The sequence below is a fragment of the Trachurus japonicus genome, chromosome 12 (assembly GCF_045865225.1).
Source record: "Trachurus japonicus isolate A0001 chromosome 12, Traja_1.0".
In the NCBI taxonomy this organism is placed as follows: Eukaryota; Metazoa; Chordata; class Actinopteri; order Carangiformes; family Carangidae; genus Trachurus; species Trachurus japonicus.
Window position 1 is genome coordinate 18,110,229 of NC_140918.1, and position 27,426 is coordinate 18,137,654.

The window sequence follows — 27,426 nt, forward strand, 5'->3', positions numbered from 1 at the left end:
AAGTTCAGTGCTGCTGTATTGATGAGTGACCACCAGATCTTCTCTGACCCATGCTATGCTCTGTGAATGTTGAAAAGATTGCATTAACAACTACAGTATGTTCATATGGTGAATATTACTGTCCGGAGGGTTTATAGGCCCCCTCAGGGCTTTTCACACATGCAGTCGATATACAGACACACTGTGTGAAAGGCCAAGAAGGATATTTCAATCAAACTGAAATATTTCAATTTGCTTTCTGACATCAAAACCTTTCAGCCCAAATAAAAGCCAGTCACTACAGGTAGATTTGCCAGTTCTGCTCTTCCAGCTCAGCCCACAGCATCGAATGCATTTGCTTTCAAAAATAACTGTTATCTGAATAATGCAATTTTAAAATCTGTGTACAACTAAGTTCAGAAAAAGAAACTAAATGTCTATATATGTACTGTAGCCTACTGTATGTATCTTATCTCGAGTCCAAGAAATATGAAACCATATGCTAGTTATGCTGAATCTGTCGCTTCTTACGTCCCCATTGTTGTTTGTTTTGTTGTAGGAGGTGTGCTTGTCCTCATCAAAATATATAAAAATAGGCATTTTCTTTTTAAAAGGTAGATACGGTTTCTGCGAGTTGTTGTTCAGCATTTGTTGTTGCCCAGCTGAGATGACAGCAAGCATAAATAGCACAGGAATGAGGGACAGGAGGTGAGACACAGCAAGACAAGGGCTATTTTGTGATCACTCAACATATCTCTGTAGACCTCTGCAGGTCTAAGTCAATGCGTCTTTGTGAAAAACAGAAAAAGGGCTTTGACTTGATTCATCAACACTAGCCACAACTTGAGAACTGACAATAATAAACCCATGCCCAAACATCTCAAATGTTCTTCTTTTAATGAGCAACGCATCTTTATATCATACGTCAGTCAGCATTGAAGTGCATTGATTAAAAAGTAAGTGCAAGTACAGATTTAATGCATTCATTTTGACTAGAGGATTAAATTATTTGCAACATCGCCCCAAAAATAGTCATTCTACAGGGGCACTCTGCAAAAAGAAAACCGCTATAGTTGATGCTGTTTCTAACCTAAAAGATATATGCTTTTTTTCCTCATTTCAAGCTTTTTAAGTTATCTCTGAGTGACAGTGTGTAGGAGCGATTTTCATCTGCCTTCTGCTATCAGTTCACTCCAGGCCATCAAACACAGCACTTTTCCTCAATATCACTGTCATTCTCCCTGACTGATTTCTCAGTGGTTTCTCAGTTTGCTTTGAGGAACACGGCAACTGAATCAAGCCCGCAGAAGCACAAAGTCTGTGAGAAGCACTATTTTAGTGCAATAGTTTCACACTTGGTAACCTCGCCACCTAAAACTGGCTACCTCTGCATAGAGATGGAGTAGAGTTCTTATCATAGCCCCATCGATAGGCCTTTAGTTTTTACTGAGGGAAGCGCCATTATTTGAGGTCTTGTCACCAGAGCAAGGATAACAACATCTTTTGAGGTAATAAAAAACAAATAACAGCATGAAGTTATCCATTAAAATGCATTGTCCCCAGTATCTTGGATTCTGTCATCAGAATTTGGATAATACTTATTGAAACCATAAGGCTTTACGATAAATGCAACTTGGCCATATGATGGCAAAAGTCTTCAGTGGAGGCATTCCCCTTGGACTCTAGCTGCTCTCGGAGGAGGTGGGCGGTGCTGTGGAGGACGACCTCCGTCTGGACACTGACTGTGAGCGCTCAGGGCTGTGTTTGTCATAAGGCTGGAGCTGAACCTCCAGGAAGTCCCTGTGCTGCTGGCTGATGACCTGGCTGATGAGTCCTGGCAGAGCCTGCAAGTTACTCAGTAGAGTCTCCAGCTTTGTCTCCAGCAAGGCAATCCTCTTCTCCATGTCCTCTCCTCTCTCATTCAAGTCCGATATCATGTCATACATGATGTTCTGAGTCTGGAACAAGGGAGAGGAAACACACTTAACATGATCATTTTCCAAATTGTAGTCGTTTTTGATGGGCAACCTGAAAAGAAATCTGTATCTGTCCATTAGTAGCAAACAGGTTAAAGATAAAATGCTTCTTCTACTGTATATGTCAATAAATGTACAATTTATAGACAGTTTTTGCTCAAATAAATTAGCAAATTACTCTGAAAAGAAGAGGAAAGGAAGTGGAAGAGGTTGGAAAATTAAAATCAAAAGATTCACACAACACATCCTGTTTAGATAGCAGGGAATTATACATGTTCCCATGTTTAGAGAATATATAAACATATACCAAATCTTATTAGTCATTTTTTGGCTATTGTTTGCATTAGATATTTAAATTTATGGAGCAATTTCAGTGTGAGGGATGGGTGACAAAATCCACAGTCATCTCACTGGGCAAAATGCATTGAAAAAAAAAACAAAAAACAAAAAACAAAACAACAAAAGTCGAACAAAACCCCTTTAGCCCCAGTGTCTTTTGTAGTCTGACCTTTTCTGTTCTGTTTTTTTAGTGTGAGGAAAGTCGTGTGTAGGCCTAATGTACCCTGAGTGCATGAGTCCCCCTAGCTGCACAGGTCACAGTCACTCTTTCCTATAAACACAAAGGGCAGGTGAGATGATGACAGCGGCCCGGAGTTTCTTCCACAGAAGTAACCACTAACCACAACTACAAAGCCCTCCAAAACAGGAGGAGGACCAGAGCACATGCAGGTGGACTGACCATGAGAGCCAGTGACCCACATTCAGTCGCTGGTAGACTTTCAAAACATCCATAAAAGTGTTGTTACCTGCTCTGTCAGTGTCTTTATCGGCTCCTCGTTTGTATGGAAGGTGTTCATCTAATCTAACGTCAAGGCTGAACTTCTCTCCCTGTCCACCTGTGAAGCCAAAACAGGCCTGACTCTACCAAGATGGCGGCCCCCACCTGCTGCTACATGCTCCTACTACACCCAGAATTACCTTCACATCTCCTCACTATGTAAGTAACTTCTTGGCTACGTGATGTCTGCCTTCACTGGTGATAGGCTACATAAATACATGGCAGCTTTAGCTCACTTTTTGTCCCCAGCGTTATATGAATTAGTTGAGCAAATGTTGCTTGGCTAGTTACCTTACTGCTACAACATCTCAATGCTAACGTGTGCTAACTGACTTTGCTGGACGGTTTTTGTTGGCTCTCTTGCCCGGTGTGTAACTTTATTATTGAGCTGTGGCTCTTCTTGTTGTTGTTTATTTGTTTATTAAGATCCCCATTAGCTGCAGCAACGCCACAGCTATTCTTCCTGGGGTCCAGTCTAGTGGCTTGCTTCATTGAGCTTTGTAACACTTGGCTGACTGGTAACTAGTGTTGACAGTAGGGAGGTTATGACCGAACAAGGATTTGTTTTGGTCTGAGTTGCTGTTGGTCTTGTGCAACATCTAGTGGCAGCGACAGACGTCCACAGGACTTTTTATACAGTTTTTGGATGGATATCCAGTGTTGACTAAAGCAGAGCACAAACTGATCCTAAATGGGGGAATTTTGCCTCTAAAATTTGAGACAGTGCAACTAAATTTTTCATCTAGCCTACTGAGCAACCAGTAAATTTGCTGTGTTTTTGTTTGTTTGTCTTTCAACATTGAAACGTGGAAGTGAAGATCATGAATGAAAAGTTGATGTGAATATTTACTTTGAAAGTGCGCTCCTAAATTTTTCAAGTTAGGGGCCCCTGTGCTCCTAGTCAAAAAAAGTTAGTCTGGAGCCCTGCTATTATTAAAGACTAATAGTTTGAATCAACCCTAAATTGCATTACCAAAAGGACTATGACTGTGGTTTTTGTCCCTCTAAAATATGTCTGTTAGAGGGCATAACCCTCTACAAACAGGAGAAACAATTAGCCTATAGCAAACAACAGCCCTTATGACTTGTTCTACATAGGTACATTGATGAAAGACACAGCTGACATCCTCAAGTTATCATCATAAAAAACCCAGACAACCTGACCAGTTAGATTTTTACAGGTCAAGGTAAATGCTTCTATTGTAGGACTGAGATGGCGTCTGTATCTATTTTAGCTGTTGCGGTTTCCCAGCAGACTGTATCACTGTCTTGCACTTTTTGGTGAGCAGAGGTTAAAGACACAAAAGTCAATCACACATTTTATAATAAGGCCAGAGGAACATGAGGTTAAGTTATTTTTATGCTAAATGGCTGCAACCTTGAGGACCAGCACATTTCTTGTTAGCTAAGGAACAGCTGACTTTATTGTTCAAATACTTGAGTTCATGTTCATGCCAGAGTACATTAGTCGATGACCTTGAGGAGATGGAAAAGGAGCATGCTGACTTTGCATGACGTTTTTTGATGCATCAACCATCTGTTCACAGAACTTTTAGAAATACAGTGAAACTGCTATGTTTTTTTCTTTACTCCCAAGGTTCAGTCTTCAAAAATGGTCAACAACACACTCTGAGAAATCTGTCACATTTAGGGTGAGGAGTCGGACTGTTGCTGCTGCAGGGTGGTTTCTGAGGTGTTGTTCAGCAGGGGACTAATAATCCCTGGCAGTCTAGAGGCGATGCCATCCATCACTTACCTTGTCCTCTTCTGATTTGAGGTGGCAATAATGGGATAGGAATGAGAATCAGTGAGGACTAAAGATGCTGCTCAGCCTGACAGCTTGTGGGGACAAGGCTTTTACTGTGTTGTGTTGGCTACATTAGCACTAACTTAATGCCTTGTTTCTGTGAGGATCTCTCAGTAGATTAGAAGATAAATTTAGCTTTAAGTTCGTTCACGACCACCATTAAGTGTATGGACATATATGTTATATTATAGACATAATTCTTCCTCTGATGAAGAATTTAATTGCATATAGGAACCACATCACGTATGGGCTCCATCTGTAAATCATGAAATGAAATATGATCACATTAAATAGTGATGGCATAAGATGCTAAACAGCAAGAAAAAGAGGTCTAGTAGCCTACACCAGGGGGAAACAAATATTATAAACAGAGGATGCTACTGATGGAGCAAGAATAAATGTGGTTATTATAGATCCACTTCCACCCTATGATAAAACCACAAATTGACACGATCAACCTATTTGTGGACAAGGGAAGGAGAGAAAAGGAGGGAGAAGAGCGGCAGAGATTGCAGCAGCTTGAGCGAGCAATTTTGCAATTGGAGGACATGTAATTTAGCCTGAACGGCAAAAGTGAAGAAAATGCTGTGGGGGTGGGGGTGGGGTGGGGGGACTGCATCACTTAAGTCACATTAAATGAGAAACCACATTTTATATTAGACTGTAAAGGAGATAATGAGTTAAGGGGAAACACTGTGATCTGAGGAATTTCACATTGCACTGCAGAGGCAATGCAGCTGCCAGTGATATGTTCAGCTCTATTTAGCTCCATCGTTCCACTGAGAGCATAAAGAGACTGGAGCGACACTGCCCTCTCATGGCGTCAGACTCTTATAACAATGATTAAAGAGGCTGCTGAGTGGCACTGGCCACAGGCCACCTTATCCAATGTCACATCCTGGCTCTTGCTACTGTTTTACAGCAGGAGGTGATTGGGCAATATTAACTAATACCTTTCATGACACGCTGGCTTGAATCCAGTTTGACTGTGGTGTACTTGTGAATGTCAAAGCCCTCTGCCTTTCTCTCCTTTCCTTCTCTGCCTTTACTTCTGGCTGAATCATCAGATCACAGTGTGTCTCCCTTCCCAGGTTACTGTTTCTGCTGTGTCAGGCTGGCGCACTGCCTGGTCTTTCCCTAAGGTTTGTCAACTTCTGTTTAGTGCATCTGGAGACAAATATCAGAGAATGCATTAAGTGAAAAACTGCATTGAGTTTTTTTTTTTTTTGCATAGAGAAAAGTAGCGCTTGTTAGTAATTTTCAGGAGAGCATGTCCTGGGGATAGTTATGTGAACTGGAAAATGAAATGTGTTAAGTCATTATTCCATACCCAAAGGATCCAGCGCTTAGGTGAACCAGAATCATCACACAGATTTATTTTTAATCACCCTTTGAAAAGCCTGTCTGTTTATTTGACACCTGTAGACTTTGATTATATTAGAAAACACAACTAATTCAGCGAGTGAACCAGCATGCATTGAATTCAATCACACAAAGGGAAAGAAGCTTATCAGGATAGTTGTCTATCCTAATGAACAATGCAGCAGTAGACTGTTGGTCTATCTTACCTTAGCAAGGTCCACTAGTGAGTTTGCTTGGTCATTCAGCTTGCGTTGCTCCATTTTAACACTTCTCAATCTGAACACAAGACCATTCAGAACCCAATAAATTAACGCTATGAGAAGTTCTGTTTTTTATAATCATTTAAAAAGAAAAAAAAAATGTGCACACAAAGGCATACACATGGAGAACACTCCTAGGACATGCACAAGATGTGTGTAGAGAATGCAGGGGTCAGTCTGTTTGGTTGAGCTGCATGCAAGTGGAAAGGAGACCACGGAGGGGGAGGGGGAGAGGAGGAGGTAGCTGCCACCGAGGAGAATGGGACCAGATCGACATCCTACTCAACCAATACATACGACTATGCTAAAGAAATGAGGAACTTTTTAAAATTCTCCCAACTTTTCAGTTTTTTTTCTTCTTTTTTTTAAGGTCTTTTTTTTTTGTCACTCAAAATCCCCACAGATATCAAACATTGTTTTGCATAGACCTTTTTCCTACAGCGACTTTCAAGTGTAAACATAAAAAATTGTGGCATTAGAATTGAGAGAAGTCCTCATAATTTACCTGTTGATTAAAGCTTGTTAGAAAAATTCATAAACAACATTATTCCCCCCATGACAGTTAAATTGTCACATAAAACAACTTGCATTATGACTTGCTTTTCTTTTTTCTTTTCCAAACCAAAAGTCTGCATAAAAAAACTTATACTCCATACAACATGCTTAAATAATTCACAGCTCCTGTTTAATTAGGCTTCTAGCCTGTTTTACTCATTCTCTCAGGGGGCTCAAAAACAGCAACGGTGCAGTATTATAGCGTGTCGACCACACGTGGCTTCGAGATATTAAAAGCAGGGGTGCAAACTTGTCACCTTTCGGCGAAATTCGCCGTTTTGGATCCCAAATTGGTCATTTGTGTGATTCGTGTAAATCCGCAATAAAAAAAAATTTGGGTGGGGGGGGGGTCCGGCGAGGCGAGGCGAGGCAAGCCGAGCCGAGCCAATGCACCTGTCTCTTTAAGGCGCATGCACCTTATCTGGATGACAACGAGTGGTGGCAGCACTCCTCTTCTGTCCAGCAATACACACCTGAAGCTTCACTTTTAATACAGACTAACTAACGCGACTTTTTGAGCATGGCGAGTGAAAGAGTCGGAGCAAGAAGATGCGCCAGCAGCGTTGTATAGGTGCTGTATGGGACCGCGTGTGTGTGTGATGATCGCGATCGCGGCCAATTAGCGATTAGCGCGTTTAGCTTTATTAGCTCCAGTGTCTCCTTCTCTGGAGGAGGGTCTGGCGAGCGAGACTAGCTCCAGCGCGACCTGTGCATGGATGTATTATATTAACGGACCTGTGCAGCAGCAGCAGGAGGAAGAGGAGGAGGAGGTGGACTGACTGTGGCAGGACACCTCTGCCTCTGTTTCACTTTATGTTGCTGGTAAATAATGTGGTTGTAAAAGTAGTAGGCTAAAGTTAAATTATTTAGTAAGCACTAATTAAAGGGGCAGAGCTTTACATTTTAGCTTTTATATTTTATAAGATATATTTTTTGTAAGAACCACAATTAATAAATATAGGTTATATATTTCAGTGAATATCTAATTGTTCTTAGCATTTGTTAGATAACTTTCTTTGCCCAATAAATTAAAATCATGTTGGAACTATCAATGTCTCCTCTCTTGCCACCAGATCACCTACTTTTAACCTCAGACTGTCACAATGATGTATCAGATGTCAGACTGCCTCATTCTTTCAGTTTTAACCTGAATATACAAGACATGATTGATTTTCCCAACGATCAAAGTATACCAAACCGAACCGAAAACCATGACGACAAAACCGTGAACCGAACCGTTTGCTTGAACATCTTTTAAATACATATTGCCGCTTAATATGTTTTATGTAACCTATGGCATTTTTAAGCTTCATGTGTGTTATTGGACAGAAAGAGCAGCGCTACCTCGGAGCATAGCCTACGTACAGAAAACACATTTACATCAATAAATAAATGTTTCACAATGAACCAATCAGTCTGTATTAAATTTGATTTAGTTTGAAGGCAAGGTTTGCAAGGTTCATCTGATGGACATCGAGGGACAGATTCTCTAAGTTTTGCACAGCTTTTGCTCATGCTAAACCTGCATAGGCCCTTCACATATTTCAAAACCAAACACAGAGAGACAGATTGTGCAGGTTTAACAGGAGCAAAAGCTGTGCAAACCTGAGTAAATCTGGACCCTAGTCTCGTGCTAAAATTGACTGTAAATTCACCTTTAAAGTTGGTTTTTAAAAAAATTTCCCCGGGGGAGCATGCCCCCGGACCCCCCTAGGGGGTCGCTATCTTGTCACCTTTTTTACCCCTGATGAGTTTGCACCCCTGTAAAAGAGGTTTTTATTTTTTTGCCCTCACTCACCCACATATGCGAAATTACACTGGGCAGAATACCAGAGTAATATCAAGACGGCAAGTTTGCCAACATTTTTGGTTGTCATAAATAAGAACTAAGTGAGCCATAACTGCAGTGAGAGATGATCATACGGTTCGAGAGGGGATTTCAGGGGGGTCCTTGGGGGGGGGGAGGCGAGTCTGCTAATTAGCCGAGATACACCCATTCTCATGCAATGCAAGGATCATTTCTCTGTTTCCTGAGGACAGGCAGATGTGGAGCGAAGATGACAGGTTAGACCAACAGAGGGTGCCACAGGAGTCACTACAGAAAACTACAGGCAAAGGAAGATGTCCTGACAGCTGCGGGCCAAAATGCTTCATACAGAGCAGACTCTGGAGACAAGTGCAAGTGTACTATTGCAAAACAGCACTTTTCTGCTTCAGGTAATTAAATGAAAGGGGAGAAAAAGAAGGGAGTGGTCTATCTAAAATGATGAGAGATAATAAATATCCAATGTCAAATGGTTTTGCACTTGATGTAAGACCTGTTGGAATTGTACATTTCACAGTTGGATGACCAGTAGCTGTCGAATGAGGTCGAAGCACTGGGCGGCGTGGGGTCAGGACGAGGAAGCGTACAAGCCCCGTCTTTTATAGTCGATGTGTCTCTTTGCCTCAGTCAATCACTCCTCATGGGCAGCTCTGCTTTTGAATGGACCCTTTCAATCTGCTTGCTATTCATCAGGGGAAAACGGCTACGCTTAGCTTTTCAATACCCCACTAAATCTGTTTAGGCAATCTCAGTTAGTGCTGTGCCATATTTTTTACCCTCCAGAATCGCTTTCTTTTGTCATGACCTCCGTTTACCTCACTGAGGAAAAAAAAATGCTAATTTTTCTTTGGGTGTAATGGACAGGGCGAACGTTCTGCAGCCCTATTCTGCTTTTTTTCCCCTCTTCTCTCTGCTGACAGCTTCATGCCGTCAGTCACAGTTTGCAGCCTCTCGGGCACAAACGGGATTGCTCGGAGTCTTTACCCTGACCTTCCTCTCAGGTCACTTTCCCCTCTCTCCAATCCACTGATCTCCGAGCTAACAAGCACTCACTCTCCTGCGTCTTGCTATGATTCCCACTTCAACCTTGTGGTTGGGAAGGGACAGCGTTCCCACAGGGAAACCGTGCCGACCGAGACGCTCGACTGAACAGCTGTTATGGCCTAACACATACTGCAACATCTTGCCTGTGGTGTGGGATGAGGCACCAACCAGATAACCCCAGGGGTGTTTTCTCAACTGCTTCTGTCGTTAATTCTGCCAATTCCTCTCGGAGCAGAGATGCATGACAGCTCGGTGTCCCTCTTATGATCCTGTTTTACCAGCCATGACAACCCACCGGATCGGCGTCTTTGCTAATGTGTCATCCAACAGAGAAATGGAAGAAATGTGGCTTCAAATGTAGAAACAGGCGTAACAATGGTTCCACACGCCGAAAGATGACCCCGAGCCCTGATCTGTATGAGCATGACTTCTATAGGTTGTATTGAGATACATATGTATATATATATAATAGATCATATACTTGTGCTACTGCGGGTCTGCCTCCTGTAGAGCTCTAGTCGTCATCCTTCGGTAAGTGAAAGCACAGTTGATTGGAGTTTAATCAGTGGCTTTCTGATTAAAGATCAAATTCTCATCACATCCATGCAGAAATGGAAAGAAAAACACCCTCCATCACCGATAATTGAAATTCACTTAATATGCATCTGTGGGCGTGTTCACAATGTGCAGCATTGGTCCACTGAATAATAAGGTGTAAAAGGTGTTTGCGCTGGCTATTTGAAGCTGTTTGATTGCAACACAAAATGTTGAGGATTGAATATGAGACTGTTGTGTATTCTATCAAATTGGCAGGCTACTCAGTTGAACATGATAATCATCTAATAAAAAAAATAAAAAAAACCTTTGTTGCAGTTTAAATGAATGAATCTGGCAACGTTAACCAAAATTGTGTCATGTGAAACAATTCAGTCATTGCAAACCATTTTTTTTTGTGGCATGAATTTCACTTATCAAATGAGGGAGTGTAATTTTTTTAGTCACATTATTGGGTTCAAGGACAAGCTCTCGTTAGCATGCACACAACAGGTCTGTATCTACGTGTGAGGCGAAGACTTACTTTCGAGCTCTATTTTCATTGTGTTGACACAAACAGGAAAAAAAGGAAACATGAAGTAGACAAATGAATTATTACAACATCAGATAAACATATTCAGATGGTAAAAAAAATCTGTTTGCTCAGGTCCGGCCGCTTTAACCCTCATGCTACACAGACACTTGTCGCCTCACCTCTGAACAGCAGCAGCCATTTTTGCTTGACTTGCTTCTCCCTGCAACCTGCGTGTTATCTCTGTCTCTGTTTGGACTGTTTTCTTGTAGCTGCAGCTTAGCTCGCTCTCCAAGTCTAATCCCTTTTCTCCACACTAGTGCCGGATATCAGAAATATACAAAGTACAACCTTCCCGTTAAAACGTGACGTCTGTAAACGTTCGCCATCAACACACAGGCGGTGCCTCGAAGCGTCTATGGTGCAATTTAACAACTGTTTGCACCTCGTATCCTTTGTTGCCGTGAGGGATGATGATGTCGGAGTGAGTTTGCTGCTTTGACCAGAGGAAACGGGCGCGATGATATCTGATTTGATGTTTGATATTGCCGCGTGACAGGTAAAGGACGGCTGTAGGCCTTTTTTCAGCCCTCCACTTTAGCGATCTGCTCGCTGCCAGGCAACTTCCTGTCCTATATTCATCTCAGTCCCCGAGTTTGTGTCACACACACAGATGGGCTACAGGCAATGCTTAAAAACTCTCACAGATAAGCCTTGTGAAACACACTGCGTCATGAACAGAAGCGAATCTTTATAGGAGGACAATGCCGAGACCATGCTGAGTATTTGTCCTTGCACACAGAGCTAGACGTGACTTTTTTTTCCACCGAATCTGGTTCTTTATAGATTTAGCTTTAGCTCAGAGGGATTTCCCTTATTAGGCTGTCCTAGGGAACAGGAGGTGGACAGGAGACGTTGTCACCACCGCTGCAAATCGCCTGCAAGGACATAATGACTCGACAAAGCAACCATGACAAAAGGCTATTAAACGGCACAAATCTGGATGCGGGTTGCAGCAGCAGCAGCAGCAGCAGCAGCGGCAGACAGTTTATGAGATTCTCCACCTTGTAATTACACATCCTAATGTCTCTAAAACAAAAGTGTGTGTTCAAAAGATTCATGAGCAAATCAAAGTTGTACACAGGAGAGCGAAAAAAAACCCATATAGGCTACTACATACATAAAACCACAGAAAGCATATGAGACAAACATATTTAAAAGAAACATTTTACTTGAGCAAAAAGCTGCATAACAATTAAGTCACTGTGCATCTAGTTTCTTTTTTTTTCTCTTTTTTTCAAATAAAGCTTCAAGCTGAGTTTCAGTTCCTGAAACGCGCCACAGATTAAATGTGCATGTAAGCACTGTAGGTTGAAGAAAAACAAGATGAGGCAAGGCTAAAATCAATACTGTTTTGGAGTTAGATAGCACTCTGGGGGTCCTTTGGGGATGCACTAAAAGACTAGCTGACAGGTAAGTGTCTGACCAGCCGCTAGAAAAGTAGAAACCCACATGTATCAGCTCTGAGGTCAGCCTGACACCTGACTCACAGAGAGAGAGACACACAAAAGCCAATCTGACAGCAAGAGGAGAGGGAAGAGAGAGAGAGCGAGATCAATATCATACTGCTGTGAATTCTGAAACTTGGGAATATTTCAAGGTAAAATTTGTTTTTCTTGGGTTTTTTTTTTTTTTTTAAGAAGGAATAATTCTGTAAAACAGTGGCTGCTGTAAGACTGATTCTTTCCACATTAACTCTTGGAAAATAGAATTTTTTTCCCCAAAAAACACCATCTTACACAGATAAGATATGTCTTTCATGCTGGCAATTCCTACCTTCTTTAAAAATAAATGAATTACAAGGAACCTCTAGTGTATCGGTGAATAATATTTACATAAATTTAGTCCCTTGCATATTTTTCAATTCGTTATGATGCTGAATCAACAGGCCGACTCTATACCACATCTGCAGAATTAAAGGAAGTCAAACCAGGTGAAACATGGTCATGATATACAAAGATCCGACAATGAGATAAGCAAATATTTTTTGCTACAGGTGTCAAACAATTCAGATTTCAGGTTCGTGCTGCATTGGTGAGTCATGTAAAATTCACTGTGGGAGAAGAAGATATTAAAGTGCTGAGGTCAGGGACAGCGGAGTGGTACCTACTGGTGAATGGCTTGGAGAAATTTCCTCTGGTGCTTCCTGACTCTGGCGTGGTCCATCTTCCTCACCAGTTTGGTGTTCTTGTAGATGAGCCATGTCTCCCTGAGAACATTCGCAGCTGTGTTTTTCACCTACGGAAAACAGAGACGTGTGGTTAACCCTCCTGTTGTCCTTCTGTTCCCTTCCTCCATCCTTCCTTTTTCCTTCCTTGCTTCCTTCCCATCGTCCTTACTTCTTCTTCCATCCTCTTTGATCCAATTGGCCTGATCTGTTCCCTTACTCGATCTTTCTTTCCTTCCTTCTTTCCGTAATCCTTTTTCCTTTCCTTCCTTCCTTCCTTCCTTCCTTGATTGAATCTGTTCCCTCCCTTCATCTTTCTTTCCTTCCTTCTTTCCACAATCCTTTTTCCCTCCCTCCCTCCCTTCCTTTCCTTCATCCTTCCTTCTTCCTTCCTTTTTGACCCAATCTGTTCCCTCCCTCCATCTTTCTTTCCTTCCTTCTTTCCACAATCTTTTTTCCCTCCCTCCCTTCCTTCCTTTCCTTCGTCCTTACTACTTCCTTCCTTTTTGACCCAATCTGTTCCCTCCCTCCATCTTTCTTTCCTTCCTTCTTACCACAATCCTTTTTCCTTTCCTTCCTTCCTTGATTGAATCTGTTCCCTCCCTCCATCTTTCTTTCCTTCCTTCTTTCCACAATCCTTTTTCCCTCCCTCCCTTCCTTCCTTTCCTTCGTCCTTACTTCTTCCTTCCTTTTTGACCCAATCTGTTCCCTCCCTCCATCTTTCTTTCCTTCCTTCTTTCCACAATCCTTTTTCCTTTCCTTTCCTTTCCTTCCTTCCTTCCTTCCTTCCTTCCTTGATTGAATCTGTTCCCTCCCTCCATCTTTCTTTCCTTCCTTCTTTCCACAATCCTTTTTCCCTCTCTCCCTTCCTTCCTTTCCTTCATCCTTACTTCTTCCTTCCTTTTTGACCCAATCTGTTTCCTCCCTCCATCTATCATTCCTTCCTTTCCCCCTTCCTTCTTTCCCGTCGTCCTTCCTGCCTTACTTCCTTCTTTCCCTTCATCCTTCCTTCCTTCCTTGACTCAGGAGGAAAACAGGAGGGTTAAGAGGGCAGTTCAGGTGAAATAATAATATGTGATGTCATAAAAGTGAAATCTTACTCTTTTTGTTAGCTGGGTGTCCATCATAAAATTGTGGACATGTTTTTCAGCTTTGGTTAATTCCAGTTTCTTTGCCACCACAGCCACCACCAAAGCAGTGCAGCCAGCACCCTGTGAAACAACAAGTGTGCACGGGCACAACACACAAATATGTTTTGCTGTTATCAGATCTTTCAACACTTTCAAGACAAAGAAAAAAAATTAATTTGCGTTTTCTTACCATAATGCCAGTCAGGAGGCAGACTCCTTTCCCACAGTATGTGTTTGGGACCATATCCCCATATCCAATGGTAAGAAACGTGATTGAGATCAACCACATGGCTCCTAGAAAGTTGCTGGTTATGTCCTGGTTGTCATGATACCTGTAATAAATAATAAATGCAACGGGTTGACCAACCTTCATACGCCTGCAGAAACCAATAACCCTCCAGCCTTTCTAATGACTATTTCTTAATTTAGAGAATAAAAGAATGAAGATTTAATCCAATGTAGTTTATTAGAGATTAAATTTGAGAATAGGTTAGGGCTATAATCTTTTCTCACACTGACTGCGTGTAAATCTTTCTATCTTAATGCTCAGACACAGACTGAGCTTAGAAGTGTGTACATTATTTTTATTCCTTATCTATGTTTCATGCCGAGCGGCGCAGCATAGCGTGAGAAAGTGATCCAGGCACCTCTCGCAAGCTCGCACAGTCCATGCAGCAATGATCCACAGCGAGATGGTGAAGACCAGCAGCACAGTGCCAGGACAGATGGTCATGAGGGTCTTCATCACAAAGCGTGTGTTAAAGTTAATCTTGTTGAGTGCACCGATGCTGCGGGATGAGGCGTCCGTGAAGAGCTTGCTGTGCAGCAGCATGACACGAGCGATGAGGTACAGCCGCAGGAACATGGGGATGGACAGGATGATGTCCACGTCCGCATCCGTCTTGGATGGCACGTAGGTGTAGGCCAGGCGTGCGGTCCAGGTGAAGGTGTAGTTCCCTGGGATGGGGTGGATGGCGCACACCAGGATCTCCAGGCAGATGAAGAAGATGCGCTCGTACGTCATGGCTATCCTCCAGTCATCGGCCGCGTTGTCCACCATAAATAACTGCAAGGAAAGTGGCACAGTGATGCTGACGGAGGGTAAAAGCCATCTAACATTTTCATCATGGTGACACAGCAAGCTGCAGGAAATCATTAAACCCATTAAACAATAAGTCATAAATAGCCTGAGGTCGTTAAATAACATTTTTAAGTTGCATTTTTTTTTAAAGACCTAAGCAGTTTCTTCTCCATGTTAGATAGATCTTATACAGAGTGAGAGAGAGAGAGGGAGAAATAGAATAAAAACTGAAACTGACATGATAAAGGGAGGATGGTATGGTCTTACAGGCCAAAAATGACCCATGATACGAGGATATGTGATGTTGAAACACTAAAATATCGTATGTTTGTTTGACAGAATGCATTTTCCAAAAAATACTATTGTTTAATATGTTTTTATATGGCCCTGCTGTCTGCTTATATTTCATGCCTGTTTAAAATATGGGCTAACTGATTTATTTGATGAGTTGATCTGATCAGTGGATATTTCGGTTATCAGTTTCAGTCATTCAAGTGTGAATTGTGAAAAAAAAAAATCCAAATTCTCTTGATCCTGCTTCTCAGTGGGAGGATTTACCGCCTCTCTTTGTCACTGTTTAACTGAATTGCATTTTAAACTTTCGAGTAAACAAGTAACGATAGACATCTCAGACTAAACGATGAATCAGCAGATGGATAATGAAACAATTTGTCGCAGATCTAATAAAAACGATTAGAAATTCTACAATTAATGGCAATAATTTGATGTTAAGCATGTAAATTTACCACAAGCTAAATAGTTGACTAATGCGTGATTCTAACAGGATGAAGGGATTCTGCCTCGTATGTCCCGCTTGCTCTGTTTTCTCAGACTCCCTGAATTAAAAAATAAGTGTAACATTAGCAGCGCACAGAGGCATTTCCAACTTCAAAGCGTTATCCTGATGAGAACATCTGCCACCTCCACATTAGCATTAGGTTCTGATCGCCTGGCCACCCCGACCAGAAGGTAGGCCATCTCACTGGGGATTACAGTGTGGGTGAATTTCAACACCCCTCATCACTCTTCTCCACCTCACCCTCCGTCATACTCTGTAGCTTCCCCACATGGTCACCTCTGCTGCTGCTGCTGCTGCTGCTGCTGGTCCCTCCCCCCCTCCTCCTCCTCCTCCTCCTCCTCCCTCCTCTTCATCACTCTCAATCCAATCTGCAGTCATCTTCTCTCAGAAGATTCACTGCTCAGTGTATTCACCCCGAACTAATGGCTGAGCCCATGACCACACCATCGCCGGCTAATTCGCAGTGCTCCAGTCCCGGATCATGCTTGCGTTCGTACAGTAGATGCACTATCTCAGTCTCAGTCTTGCTGCTCTCACGGAGCTGCACAGGTAGCGGATTAAATCCTATCAAACTGTATTAGCTTCTCCTCCGTTTGTCAAATAAGTCCTCTCTCTCTGACAGGCCAACGCTGACATCCCTCCACAGCTGCTCCTGTTCTTTCCACTCAATCACCTCGACGTCCTCTGCCTGTGTACAGGCCATCACGACTGGCAGAAGGTATTTCACAAAATGTTGCTGTCAGCAAATAAAAGCGAGGTTTCCTGGTCCCTGTTTTTTTTTTTTTTTTTTTTTGCCTTGATAGCAGAACCCAGAGGAAAGAAAAACTGCACGTGATTTCATTCTGTCACAACCCCCCCTCCCCTACCCCCCACCCCCACCCATACGCCTGCTAATCAATTATACAATGTCCCGTGACTTCTTGGGGTGTAAAGGAAAATATGCACATACAATGTTTTTTCGCCAACAGTTTGGCATCCTTGCAAATGGGACTGTGCTCAGGTCAGTTCATCTGTCAGCTCAGCTCATCTTTAAAGTGCACAGTTTGGGGTTTTTTGCGTGCTTCACAAATACCTGGCTGCATTGCTCATGAAGACGAATGAGGAAGAATTTAATGTGCATTTTAAAGTTAGGAACTGTGCAGAAATGATTGGGGGGCAGAGGTGGAAAGAAACTGGGGCGAAAGTTATTATTGTTTTTTTTTTATTTTGCTCAAAGTAGGGTGGTTTAAAATGTTTGAGAGAGCAAGGGGGGATTTACATTTTTCATGTCCCAGATTTATATTTTATTTCCTCCTTTTTTGCTGAATTTACCATATAAAAGAGGCTCAAAGTCCATTTTGCCACATGCAGAGAACAACTATCGTGTCTCTGCACCAGAACTTTATTTCTAGTCCAGTCAATGTGTCAGTTTTGACAAACAGGAGACATTGAATATTATCTCTGTCAAGACTGTGCCATCTCTGCACTTGGCAGTTGCTGCCTCCCCATCATTCTGCATCATAACAGAACAACAGCCCCTGCCTCGGCCCCTTCACTTATTCAGTAACACCGGTAATGACTGTTTGTGTCGTGGCTCTTGGTTCAAAAATAGAAAGCAGCTGGAGTGCCTGGTGAAAACAAAATGCACCATTTGTTTATCACGTTTTTAATCATGTACAAAATTCAAATTCAACTACTTACGCAAGATTTGGATATGTAAAAAAAAAAAAAAAAAAATTGTACCATTAAAAATAATAAGCCTGAATTAGGAGTTAAATCTACAGCACTATGCAGTGTCCAAACTAAATATTAATAACCCTGAGCAAAGTCAAACATAAAGTTCAGTCTCCTTCATGCCTTGACTGCCTAAGTATGAAATGCTTTATATGTTGTTTTATCATTCAAACATCAGTTTTAAAGCTATGAGAAATAAAATGCTCAGCACACACAGGAGACACACATCACGACTCGGCATCTTGCCAACTAGTCTCCATTTAGTTTAATTTGGAATTTCTCATTATAGAAGTAAAAAACTGTCCCAGTTCTGGAGGGCTAATGGGATCAGTGACCTAGATTGTAAATTTAGCACTGATATGTTACATAAAATGGAATCGCTGAAATAGTCATATTTCTCTCATTGAAAAGAAGGCTCCCATTCAACATGTTCGACTCAAGGACAAAGACAGCACACAGAAAAATCAATAACGCTGCACGCGCTGCCACTTTCCACCCAGACATACATGAACGCTCCACATGCTACAGTTCGACAGCTTTAAAGCCTTCGACACACAAACTTCACTGAGCCCACAACAGCACACAAAACACTGCGTACTCATTAGAGCCTCTGAGCCAATTATATGTCCAGCAGCCACTGTACAAGAAATATCAGCTGTCAACAATCTGACACATAACAACATGAACAGAGCAAGTAACAACTAACGCATGTCCCCGAACAAACGGCACAACCGCCTCACAAAAGCCTCCGCAGCTCATTTATATTTATTTAAAAGCTACAATCAAAGTTTCCGCCCCCGAAACACAGAAAACAAATAGATTAAATTTTCAGGTAGTTGTTCATATCAAATGAGTGACACCGAGCTCCTTTAACATACTGACATCTGTCAGAGAAGTGTGTAACTCTAACCACAGCTTGTCTTGTTCAGCTTTCCAAGTGAGTGTAATGTAGACACGGAAACGCAAGCTGTGACTCCTCTCTGCCACGGTTTCTTACTTACAGAATTAGGCCTCGCTGAACGCCGCTAACTCCATTGTTTACACCCACAGCACAAGCTGCGTTTTATTTTACATTTTCAACAACAAACCAGTCCTGTCAAAAGCAGTTACAAAGTTTGTTACCTCAAAACAATGTAATTAAACATTTAAACGCAGGTTACATAAGGAAAGCCTACTTGGTGGGTAAAAGCAATTATGGTAATGGATGACCTGAAATACAATACTCAAGGGCCCTTTACCTCAGAGCATCAAATATTCCATGCTAGCAGCAGAACCAGCAGTTATGACGAGAGAGGTGGGGGAAGCTACATCTCCAGTGGAAAAAAAATATTAAACTGCGTGGTTTACACCATGTCAGGATGTACGACAGGAGAACACAATGAGAGTCACGACAAGAAGACAGATGATTAGCTTGGAAACCTTTAAATTAGTTACAGGGGGCTGACAAATAATTTAAACACCCACATGTTAAAAGATTTTTAAATGGACTCATCTCAACACCCGAGCACATGTCTACAAAGGCTGAAAGCATCGCAGAAGTCTGTAGTCTGATAATGAGGCTTTGATATGTCAATTTTTAAATAGTGAGTCTTAAATGTGTTAAATTACAGTATGTGAGCCCCCACAGAGATGCCACCATTTTCCAGAGAAGCTAAAATAAAAATAGCCCCTAAATTAAAGACACTTCAGCTCTTTCAACTTGTAATTCTGCCTTTGACTGAGGCGAGGAGGATAAACAATCAATAAATAATAAAGACAGTTCCAGTAAGAGGTTACGGTCTCAGAAAATCACACCTGTCAAACTGCACAAGCCAAGACGAGCGTTGTGTTTCGAGCTGAAACTGGCCAGAATGTGATGAAAAAGGGGGATTAGTGCTTTAAGGGCGCTGACAAATGTGAGTGATTTGTTATTTAGTGACTAATTTGTCATACAAAAACATTTTCTCTCTTAACCGCCTGAGTGTTTTTGAGAGCGATTTCTTCTCTTTCTACATCACAGCAGAGGTCAGTGGGGGTTCATCTGTGCCGCTCGCACCATCGCAGAATGCACAATAAACGTCGACCTAGTGGTAGCATTAGAGAGACACTCGGGGGAGCTGCAAAGCCAGTAAGTCTTTTTGTCTGGGGAATGTGAATTTCTAGACAAAGTTTTGCAGCGACTTATCCAATGTCCTTGTTCCTTAAATGACACAACCATTACATTCAGTGTAAAGTTAAAGTTCAACAGCAGAGACACTGTTTCTTGCCTGATATAACAAACACCAAACATGGTGTCACCATCCATCTGTCTACATGACCTCTACCGTGGGGGAAAAATGAATGTTTGACCCTTGTATATTTTTTCCCCCCCCATGAATTGTTTATGTGTCCTATGTCGTCCTTATAACCTCTAATTTATTACATGGACATGCACATGATTGTGCTTTTTACATGAGGGGGACGCCTCTGTACCCTAACCCTCTTAAATGGCCAAAAACATCCTCACTGTTCAAAGTTATCTTTGGCAAACAGCAAGTAAACATCACAGCAGTCATTTCTGAGTGTGGACAAATCCAGATGGTTTTCTTGGCCAGTCAGCTTGTTTTTTTTGTTTGTTTGCTGTATAATGAAATACAGTCTAATCACTAAGAGTGCATGTTCTCTGCTCATCATGTGACAGTTTCATTCATGTCAGGTTGAGAGACGACGCAGCCGAATGTGTCCTGAGATCATTCCCCCGCCCGCTGCTGTCCCCTCCTCTATATACTGTACAGTCTCCAAGGAGCTCACCAGCGATGCTAGCTGGGTTGGTTACTGGTTTCACTACGCTCAATATAACTAATGGAGTCCAGCTCAATATTTAATCTGTGTAATGTGGAGATGGGAACATATATCTTGTCACTGAGAATGAAATCGCTCAATCTCATTAGTGAATTAGGTTGAGAGGTTCAGCCCAATTAGACATTAATGCAATGCTTTATTTATGATATCAAAGTGAGCCACTAAGAGGCCACTTTGCTGAGTAAATCTGAAGCTGTTGCAGTTTGCTTTTGTTTCTGAAATTAAGTTTCACATTTGCATATACTGTACATTCCTCTACTGAAGCAAAGTCATTTTAACCTCTGCGCCAGAATAAAAGCCTGTATAAATCTGTCTTTAGACCGCTGGCTGGCTGGCTGTTGTGTCCAAGTCGCTGACATTAATAATCTAAAGTTTGCTGCATGTTTAAAGCCACATGCCGAGCACAATTTAGTAAATGCCATCAATAAATAATCTTTGGGTTTCTGAACTCTTTGGGAGGCTGCCTCTGTCCTTGAAAGCCTGCATGTTCAGTGAAAACACTGAGGTCACCGGCCAGTGGTGGTTATCTGACTCCAGTCTGGCGTCTCAGGTAGAGGACAGATTTCACTGTGAGAAATGCAGAGCGTCTCCTGCAGTTACACCATATCTCTCACGCATACACACCACCCAGGGGCGCTTTGACAAGCACGGCCAAGTTTGGCTTTGGCAGGATTCGCTGGCAAAGCATCGGAGCGATGTGTTGTTATTTTATCTTTTCCGCAGATTGTAAAATGTAATACTGGGCGACTGTGAAACATCAGTGCTGACTTTTATCGCAAAAGTACACATCAAAGACAGGAACAGGCCCCAAAGCGTTTTGCATTAGCTTGAGAAAACTCAGCAGAACTGTCATCACAAGGTAGAGCGACATAGCAATGGCCTTAACACAAATGCCCCCCGGCGAGAGAGCCTTTGATGCGAGAAGAAGAGAAAACTTTCAAAATGTCAGTTTGTGTCTGCTCGAGGTAAAGGTGAACTCATCAAGCATCTTAGCCGTGAGATGAGGAAGATGCTCCCAGCTCATAGCTCATATCAGACTTTCACAATGACAAATCAAAGTCAAGAAGGAGCTTCAGACTCCAGCCTCTCCCTTCCCACTCATATACTGTAAGCCGCTGCCTGCCAACACAGCAAACTCAACTAAAGTAAAAAAAAAACGTCTAAAAATTCCTCGGGCGGATCGCCAGCTGTCAACAAAAGACATTACTGGGACTAAATCAGACCGATAACATTTGAAGGAGAAGTATAAAGGGATATGAGCTTCAGCATCCTGATTGACAGCAGCATGTAGAAAGGAGGATCCCATGCCTCCTAATTGTGCATGCCGGTACAATCCTAAGGACATTTAGCAGAACGTGGACACACTGTCTCTCCGTTAATACACTGGGCTCTGTGCGTCAGCCCGTCACCGCCTCTGCAGATGTGTCCCTCAACAATTGAAATGAAAGATGGTGTCCAACATCTATCCTGTCTGACCTGACCTTTTCGAGTTTTCAGTCACTCCGAGGGAGAGGAGGGGGGGAAAAAAAGTCGCGTTGTTATACCCTGTAAAAATGAGAGGGCACAGTCTTTACCGAGTTTGACAAGTAAATCAGTTTTAAGGGGCTAGAAGTGGTGGGGAAATATTTCATCATCTTGACTCATGCCTTTGCATCTGACAGGCATCTGTGAGTACACATGGATGTGCATGCATAATCTATTTCACTGCAGAAGCAAAATTTCCGACATGGAAAAGTGCACTTTAGAAAGCACTCCGCTAATATCTGAAACAATTTGGCCTCATTTAGAGTTAAAACAAAAAAACAAAAAAACAGTGAGGGTCACAAACCAGAGACTTTACATAAGACTGCAGAGCACAACACAAGTCTGTGTGGATGTGTTAAGAGCAGCCGTTGTCTGGTTGCTGTGATTCATCCAAGCGATAATATGGATAAATATGATGTCAAGTAGTCGTGGGTTTGTGTTTGGTTAAGTGAAATCCTCTGTCAAATAGCCACAACTTAAATGGACTCCACCAATTTTCAGTGGCGGAAGGAAATTAAATCCATGACCTCAACTACTTAACACTATCTACTTCTACATCATAGTGCAGAGGGAAATGTTGCACTGTTTACCCCACTGTAATTATACACCAACAGATAAGCATACAAAACATATGCAGAGCTTTTAGAACATGATGCCGTGTAAACGATATAAACCCTCAAACAAAACGAGTGAGGATGTCACTTTGAGCTCTGAGTTTCTGCGATGGATATTTCCCACTATTACCTTGTGTTTTCCAAAGCAAAGAATTCACAAGATAATAAAGATAATGAATTACTCTGGTTAATGTTGATTGCCGCTATTTATAGTTAAAAATTAGCTCCACTTACTAAAGTGATATCACCTGAATACTTTGCTTTGAGTTGAAAGGCTGCAGATATTTGATGTTATAAACCAGGAGAATAGAGACACAGTTAGGATTTGCTGCCTTTCTCTGTGAACTGAATGTCGTTAGGTTGTGAAGTGTCTATTGGTCAAACAAGACGTATGAAGTTGTCACATTGGGCCCTGGACAACCTGTGATGGAGACTTTCACCTGAAAAAGCTCATTACTGCTGACAAAAATGAATCTTAAGTTCAGACTTTTCTTCTATGGGGATCAATTTCAGTCCCCATTCAGCCCCTCATCAACCTGACACAGCGTGATATTTCACGCTTTGAGGCTAATTTCTGGTCTTTAAATTTAACACGCCACATTTCCAAATCACATTTTCAAATGAAGTCAAATATGTCTTTTTTCTTTCTTTCTTTCTTTCTTTCTTTCTTTCTTTCTTTCTTTCTTTCTTTCTTTCTTTCTTTCTTTCTTTCTTTCTTTCTTTCTTTCTTTCTTTCTTTCTTCAGTGGACATCCTTTGATCAAATTAGTTTGTCACAAAAGCCTGGACTGAGCAGCAAACTGCAGAAACACAGAGCTCGCACACGCATGTCAGCGCCGCATGTACAGTACATGTCATTAGTAAGATAGATTGAGAATGAACTTGTCCGCACTGAGTGTACATGTGCAAGCGTGTGTGTTAGCCTGGAAGAACCGAGTAATGACAGACTAGCAACAACAGGCACAAAAGCCCCTTGGGCTGAGAAGGGAAGCAGCAGCTGGTGTGGTAGAAGTTAAAGTATAAACACTATGAGCTGGATTTAAATAATAAGTTTCCAGGAACAGGATGATAGCTTGTTCCAAAAGACTTGATGAATTAGAAGACGGACCTCATAATTAACTTTAGAGTGAGTGACTAAGGCTGCAGTGACGTGATGATGTTTTCTGATTCATTCAAGTGTTGGGGCGATGAATAAATTGTATATAAATGAGTGTGGAAAGGATACGTGGTGAAAAGTGCATTGCAGTAATCAACTCTGAGGCAAACAATTGCCTTGAAAAGGTTTTTTCTAGGTCGACAAAGGAGAAAATGTCTTGATTGTGATGAGAGCGAGGGAGCTATCTGGGGTGAAACATGTTTTGGATATTGACGCGAGTGTCAGCGGAGTCTGGATCAAAGAGGTCTGAGCAGCCTTCCTGTGGGGCAAATGTGCAGCTGCTGACAAACGAAAGGAAGGGAAAGAAAAAGCTTGTTTTTAGAGCATAAGAAGGAGCGTTTGAGTTAATCTGTAATGAAGGATATCACGGTGCTTCACAGCTGCTTTTAATATGTAAAACAGAGGGTTCCATCTTTTGGGAAACTGGGTATCATCTATTGCCTGTGTTTCTGTGTGACTGTATGAGAATAAACAGTCACACAGTGATCAGAAGTATATGTAGCCTAATTCAGAGCTTAAGTATTTGACTGTAATATTAATAATAGGGATCATAAACTCACGGATGAAGCACCAATTGAACACAATCGGTTATCAAACTCAACTAAATGAAACCTGCTGTGACGAGGAATGCGCCTTTGCAATATATTAGTCACAACTGAATCATTACATCACTTAGCATCAAGGAAAGGTTGTACAAGCAAGAGGTGAAAAGGCTCAGTTCATGAATTGAATAATTTACACAGAATTAAAATAAAAGGTGCGGAGGCCGAGGGGGGGGGAGGAGTGAATATGATACTCATGCAAACTTACAGTATGCTTTCTAATTTATAAACAGCTACTGGGAGCTGTCTGCAAGGGAAACGAAAACGCTTTTGTTATGCATTGAAATATGGTAATGATGTCTGTGCATTTCTTTCATTCCTCATAAAGAAAGGTTTACAATGAGACATCTGAAGGGGGCGACACGTTTTTTACTGTTGGGCTATTTCAATGACTGATACTCCCCTGGGACTTGGAGGTCCTAAAATACCAACAAGGCTGATGAATATACCGTGACTAATGCAACCTTTAAAACAAGAGATAAAAACCCAATGTTGAACCAAATGTTGCATTTTTTTTGTTTGGTTTGGTTTCTCAAAAAGCCCACTCTACATCTTGAATCTTGACTTAATGGAGAAGAGAATGAAGATGAAAACAGATTGATCAGCTCTTACAGTTCATCTCGAGGCATTTTCAAATCTCACCAAGTCAGAAAATCCATTAACATGATTAAACAGCATAAGAAATGCTTGAGCTGTGTTTCTTTTCAAGTTTTCCTTTTAAGCTGATTTAATTTAGAGAAAAAAAAGGAAGGAAGACAGGAAAAAAAGCTTTCTGGAAACATGCGTCCACCCTGCAGAAAGTGGCGCCATTAATTTAGTGGCTGTTTAACATAGACACGAGTGCTGAGGCGCAGGAAGCTCTGTAAGTAATGCAACAATGCTCTGAGGCAGGGTCATAAAACAGTGCAAGTGTTGAAACGTCTCGGGGGAGGCTGACGATCTATATTCATCCACTGCACACTGTGAGAGGTTTCTAAATCTTATCAAAAATGTATAATGAACTATCAATGTGGCTTCAACACTACTACAGCCTACAGGGCTGAAAGCCCTTTGCAATTACAGTGTTAATTCAACTATAGAACAAACATGATGTTTTTATGATGCAAAATGAAAATAAAGTTGTTAAAGACATCCAAGATATTCATGTTGCAAATATAATTTCAATTTCATTGCCTCAGAGAGACTGAAATATAGGTAGGTTCCTCATAAGCCTTTATGTATGTATGTCATTCATACGAAATAAAAAACAATCAATCACTATAACACATTATCACTTGCATGTACATTTATAAGTCAGGAAAAGACATATTCTCTAACCTGCAAACACTTTTTCTGCAAATCTTATAGGCTACCAAACCAATCTATACCATTCTATAAAGTGCACCTTTAGCTCAATATTACTATTAATGATATGTGATGACACATAGATGGATGACCCCTTAAACAGCAGTGAAAAGGAATGAGGAAAGTGTTGCAACATTACCTGTATCTCTCTGGCATGGTATATGATAATCAGCCCCAGGAGAATGATTGTAGAAAGGCTTATCAGGCATTTTAGAGCTAATGAATACAGGGACTCCTGGAAAAGAGCAACAACACTAAAGCCAAACAACACACAGCATCATGACATAAAATCACATTCACATAATGGTAAAGCAGCTTGTTACTTGTAGCTATGTGACAGAAATCTGGGGTTAAAAAACACATGAAGAGTATATAAAGCACAATTCAGAAGGCGCACTGCAACAAATGCTGACATGATATCTTGTTTTATTATGGGGTTCCCCTTCATGGTTGGACAGCGGTGGGCCTTTTGGCCTGCATGTGACTACTACTTTATAATGAGCCCCCAGACTTGTGCTGAATGATAAAGTGACTGATTTCCTTTAACACTTTGTGACAGAAAGTTGTTTTAATCCTAAAACGACTCGCTCGCTCCCCCCCTCAGTCGCATGCCACTAAATTAACTCTAAGTCTAGACGGGACTGCTGCGCGGGCATGGGGCTCGGGAGTAAATACGCACCTTTCCATAGGCTCCCCATGAGAGTTCAGTCTCTATAACCATAACAACGATCCCAAACATCCCAAAGATTAAAGCATAGTCGCTGAGCCGCTTCCTCTTCTCAAACAAGGCCCTCCTGTGCCCGAGCTTTTCCCCAATGTTCTGGTTCTTCTTTTTCCCCGATTTGCCTCCGCTGTGGCCGCAGCCTCCCCCTCCGTCTCCCGATGCGTAAGGCATCAGGGTGGTGGAATTATTCTCCGGCTTGGATACTAGAGTGTCCGACGCATCTGCGGCTGAGATGGGCTGTAAAGGCTGGGACTCGGAATCAAACTCGTGTATGTTTCTGCGGGACGAGCTCAAGTTGCTGAGCGGCCGCATTACGCCGCCGTTGTATCTGCAGCTGCTCATGGCTATTTCATTGTAGGAGTTACTGTCTTTGTGGCTGCTGCCCAGGCTGCCCCGCTGCCGATCGCGGCAATGCTGCTGCTGCTGCTGCTGCTGCTGCTGGTGAGGAGGAGGATGATGATGATGATGTCTGGATGAACTACCATGACTAGAGGGTGTGAACTCGCAGACGCTGTACTGGCAACCTTGCCTCGAAGACGTTTCCGAAGGTGTCCTTAAAGTTCCCACAGTGGTCGGCGACGTCCCGCGAAAGACGAGGCTTTTTCTCGCATCGCAGGTGCAGTTATTGCAGGTGCAGCATTGGTCGTGCTGCTTGCCGAGGCGATCCTCCCGCCCGCAGTAGTGCTGGTACTTACAGTGCTGGAACTGCTGCTCTGGAAAGAAATCGTTCTGCAGCTGCAAAGGGGTTTCCATGTCAGTGCTGCTGTTTAAAGCAGCAGGCGGGTACCACAGAGCACCCGACGAAGGGCGTTATGGTACTTACGGGAGGACAGAGCCGCTCCATGAATAGACCCATTTCGGCTCCGGTAGAATGTGAGAGGATCCTCCGATTGGGCAGAGGGGACCAAAACAACTGGCTCGACGTCATGAAAAGGTTGCAACCAGGAGAAGTGAAGCCCAGCCTTAGATCACCAGGATCAA

General features: G+C 42.2%; 1 protein-coding gene across 3 annotated transcripts; it reads right to left on the bottom strand.

Annotated features, from left to right (window-relative positions):
* Positions 1 to 859: 859 nt before the first annotated feature.
* Positions 860 to 27,426, bottom strand: kcnn2 (potassium calcium-activated channel subfamily N member 2). Of its 3 annotated transcripts, XM_085793685.1 has the most exons (9): positions 26,401 to 27,426; positions 25,861 to 25,956; positions 14,717 to 15,135; positions 14,260 to 14,401; positions 14,040 to 14,150; positions 12,883 to 13,010; positions 10,725 to 10,733; positions 6,169 to 6,238; positions 860 to 1,937 (listed from the first exon to the last, which is right to left on the bottom strand). In XM_085793685.1, the coding sequence occupies exons 1-9, from the start codon at positions 27,196 to 27,198 to the stop codon at positions 1,662 to 1,664; spliced, it is 2,049 nt and encodes a 682-aa protein (XP_085649811.1). In that variant the 5' UTR covers positions 27,199 to 27,426; the 3' UTR covers positions 860 to 1,661. The 3 variants fall into 3 exon arrangements, with proteins under 3 accessions (XP_085649811.1, XP_085649810.1, XP_085649809.1); XM_085793684.1 differs by lacking the exons at positions 6,169 to 6,238; positions 10,725 to 10,733 and having other exon boundaries at positions 25,861 to 25,953; XM_085793683.1 differs by lacking the exons at positions 6,169 to 6,238; positions 10,725 to 10,733.

Bases quoted from the DNA above. Each gene is read 5' to 3' on its own strand.
- kcnn2 (XM_085793685.1), bottom strand. From the start codon at position 27,198: ATGGAAACCCCTTTGCAGCTGCAGAACGATTTCTTTCCAGAGCAGCAG. The intron at 14,402-14,716 runs GTGCCTGGATCA...TATTTATTACAG, and splicing joins ACTGTGCGAGCTTGCGAGAG to GTATCATGACAACCAGGACA. The intron at 1,938-6,168 runs GTAAGATAGACC...CCCTTGTTCCAG, and splicing joins CACTAGTGGACCTTGCTAAG to ACTCAGAACATCATGTATGA.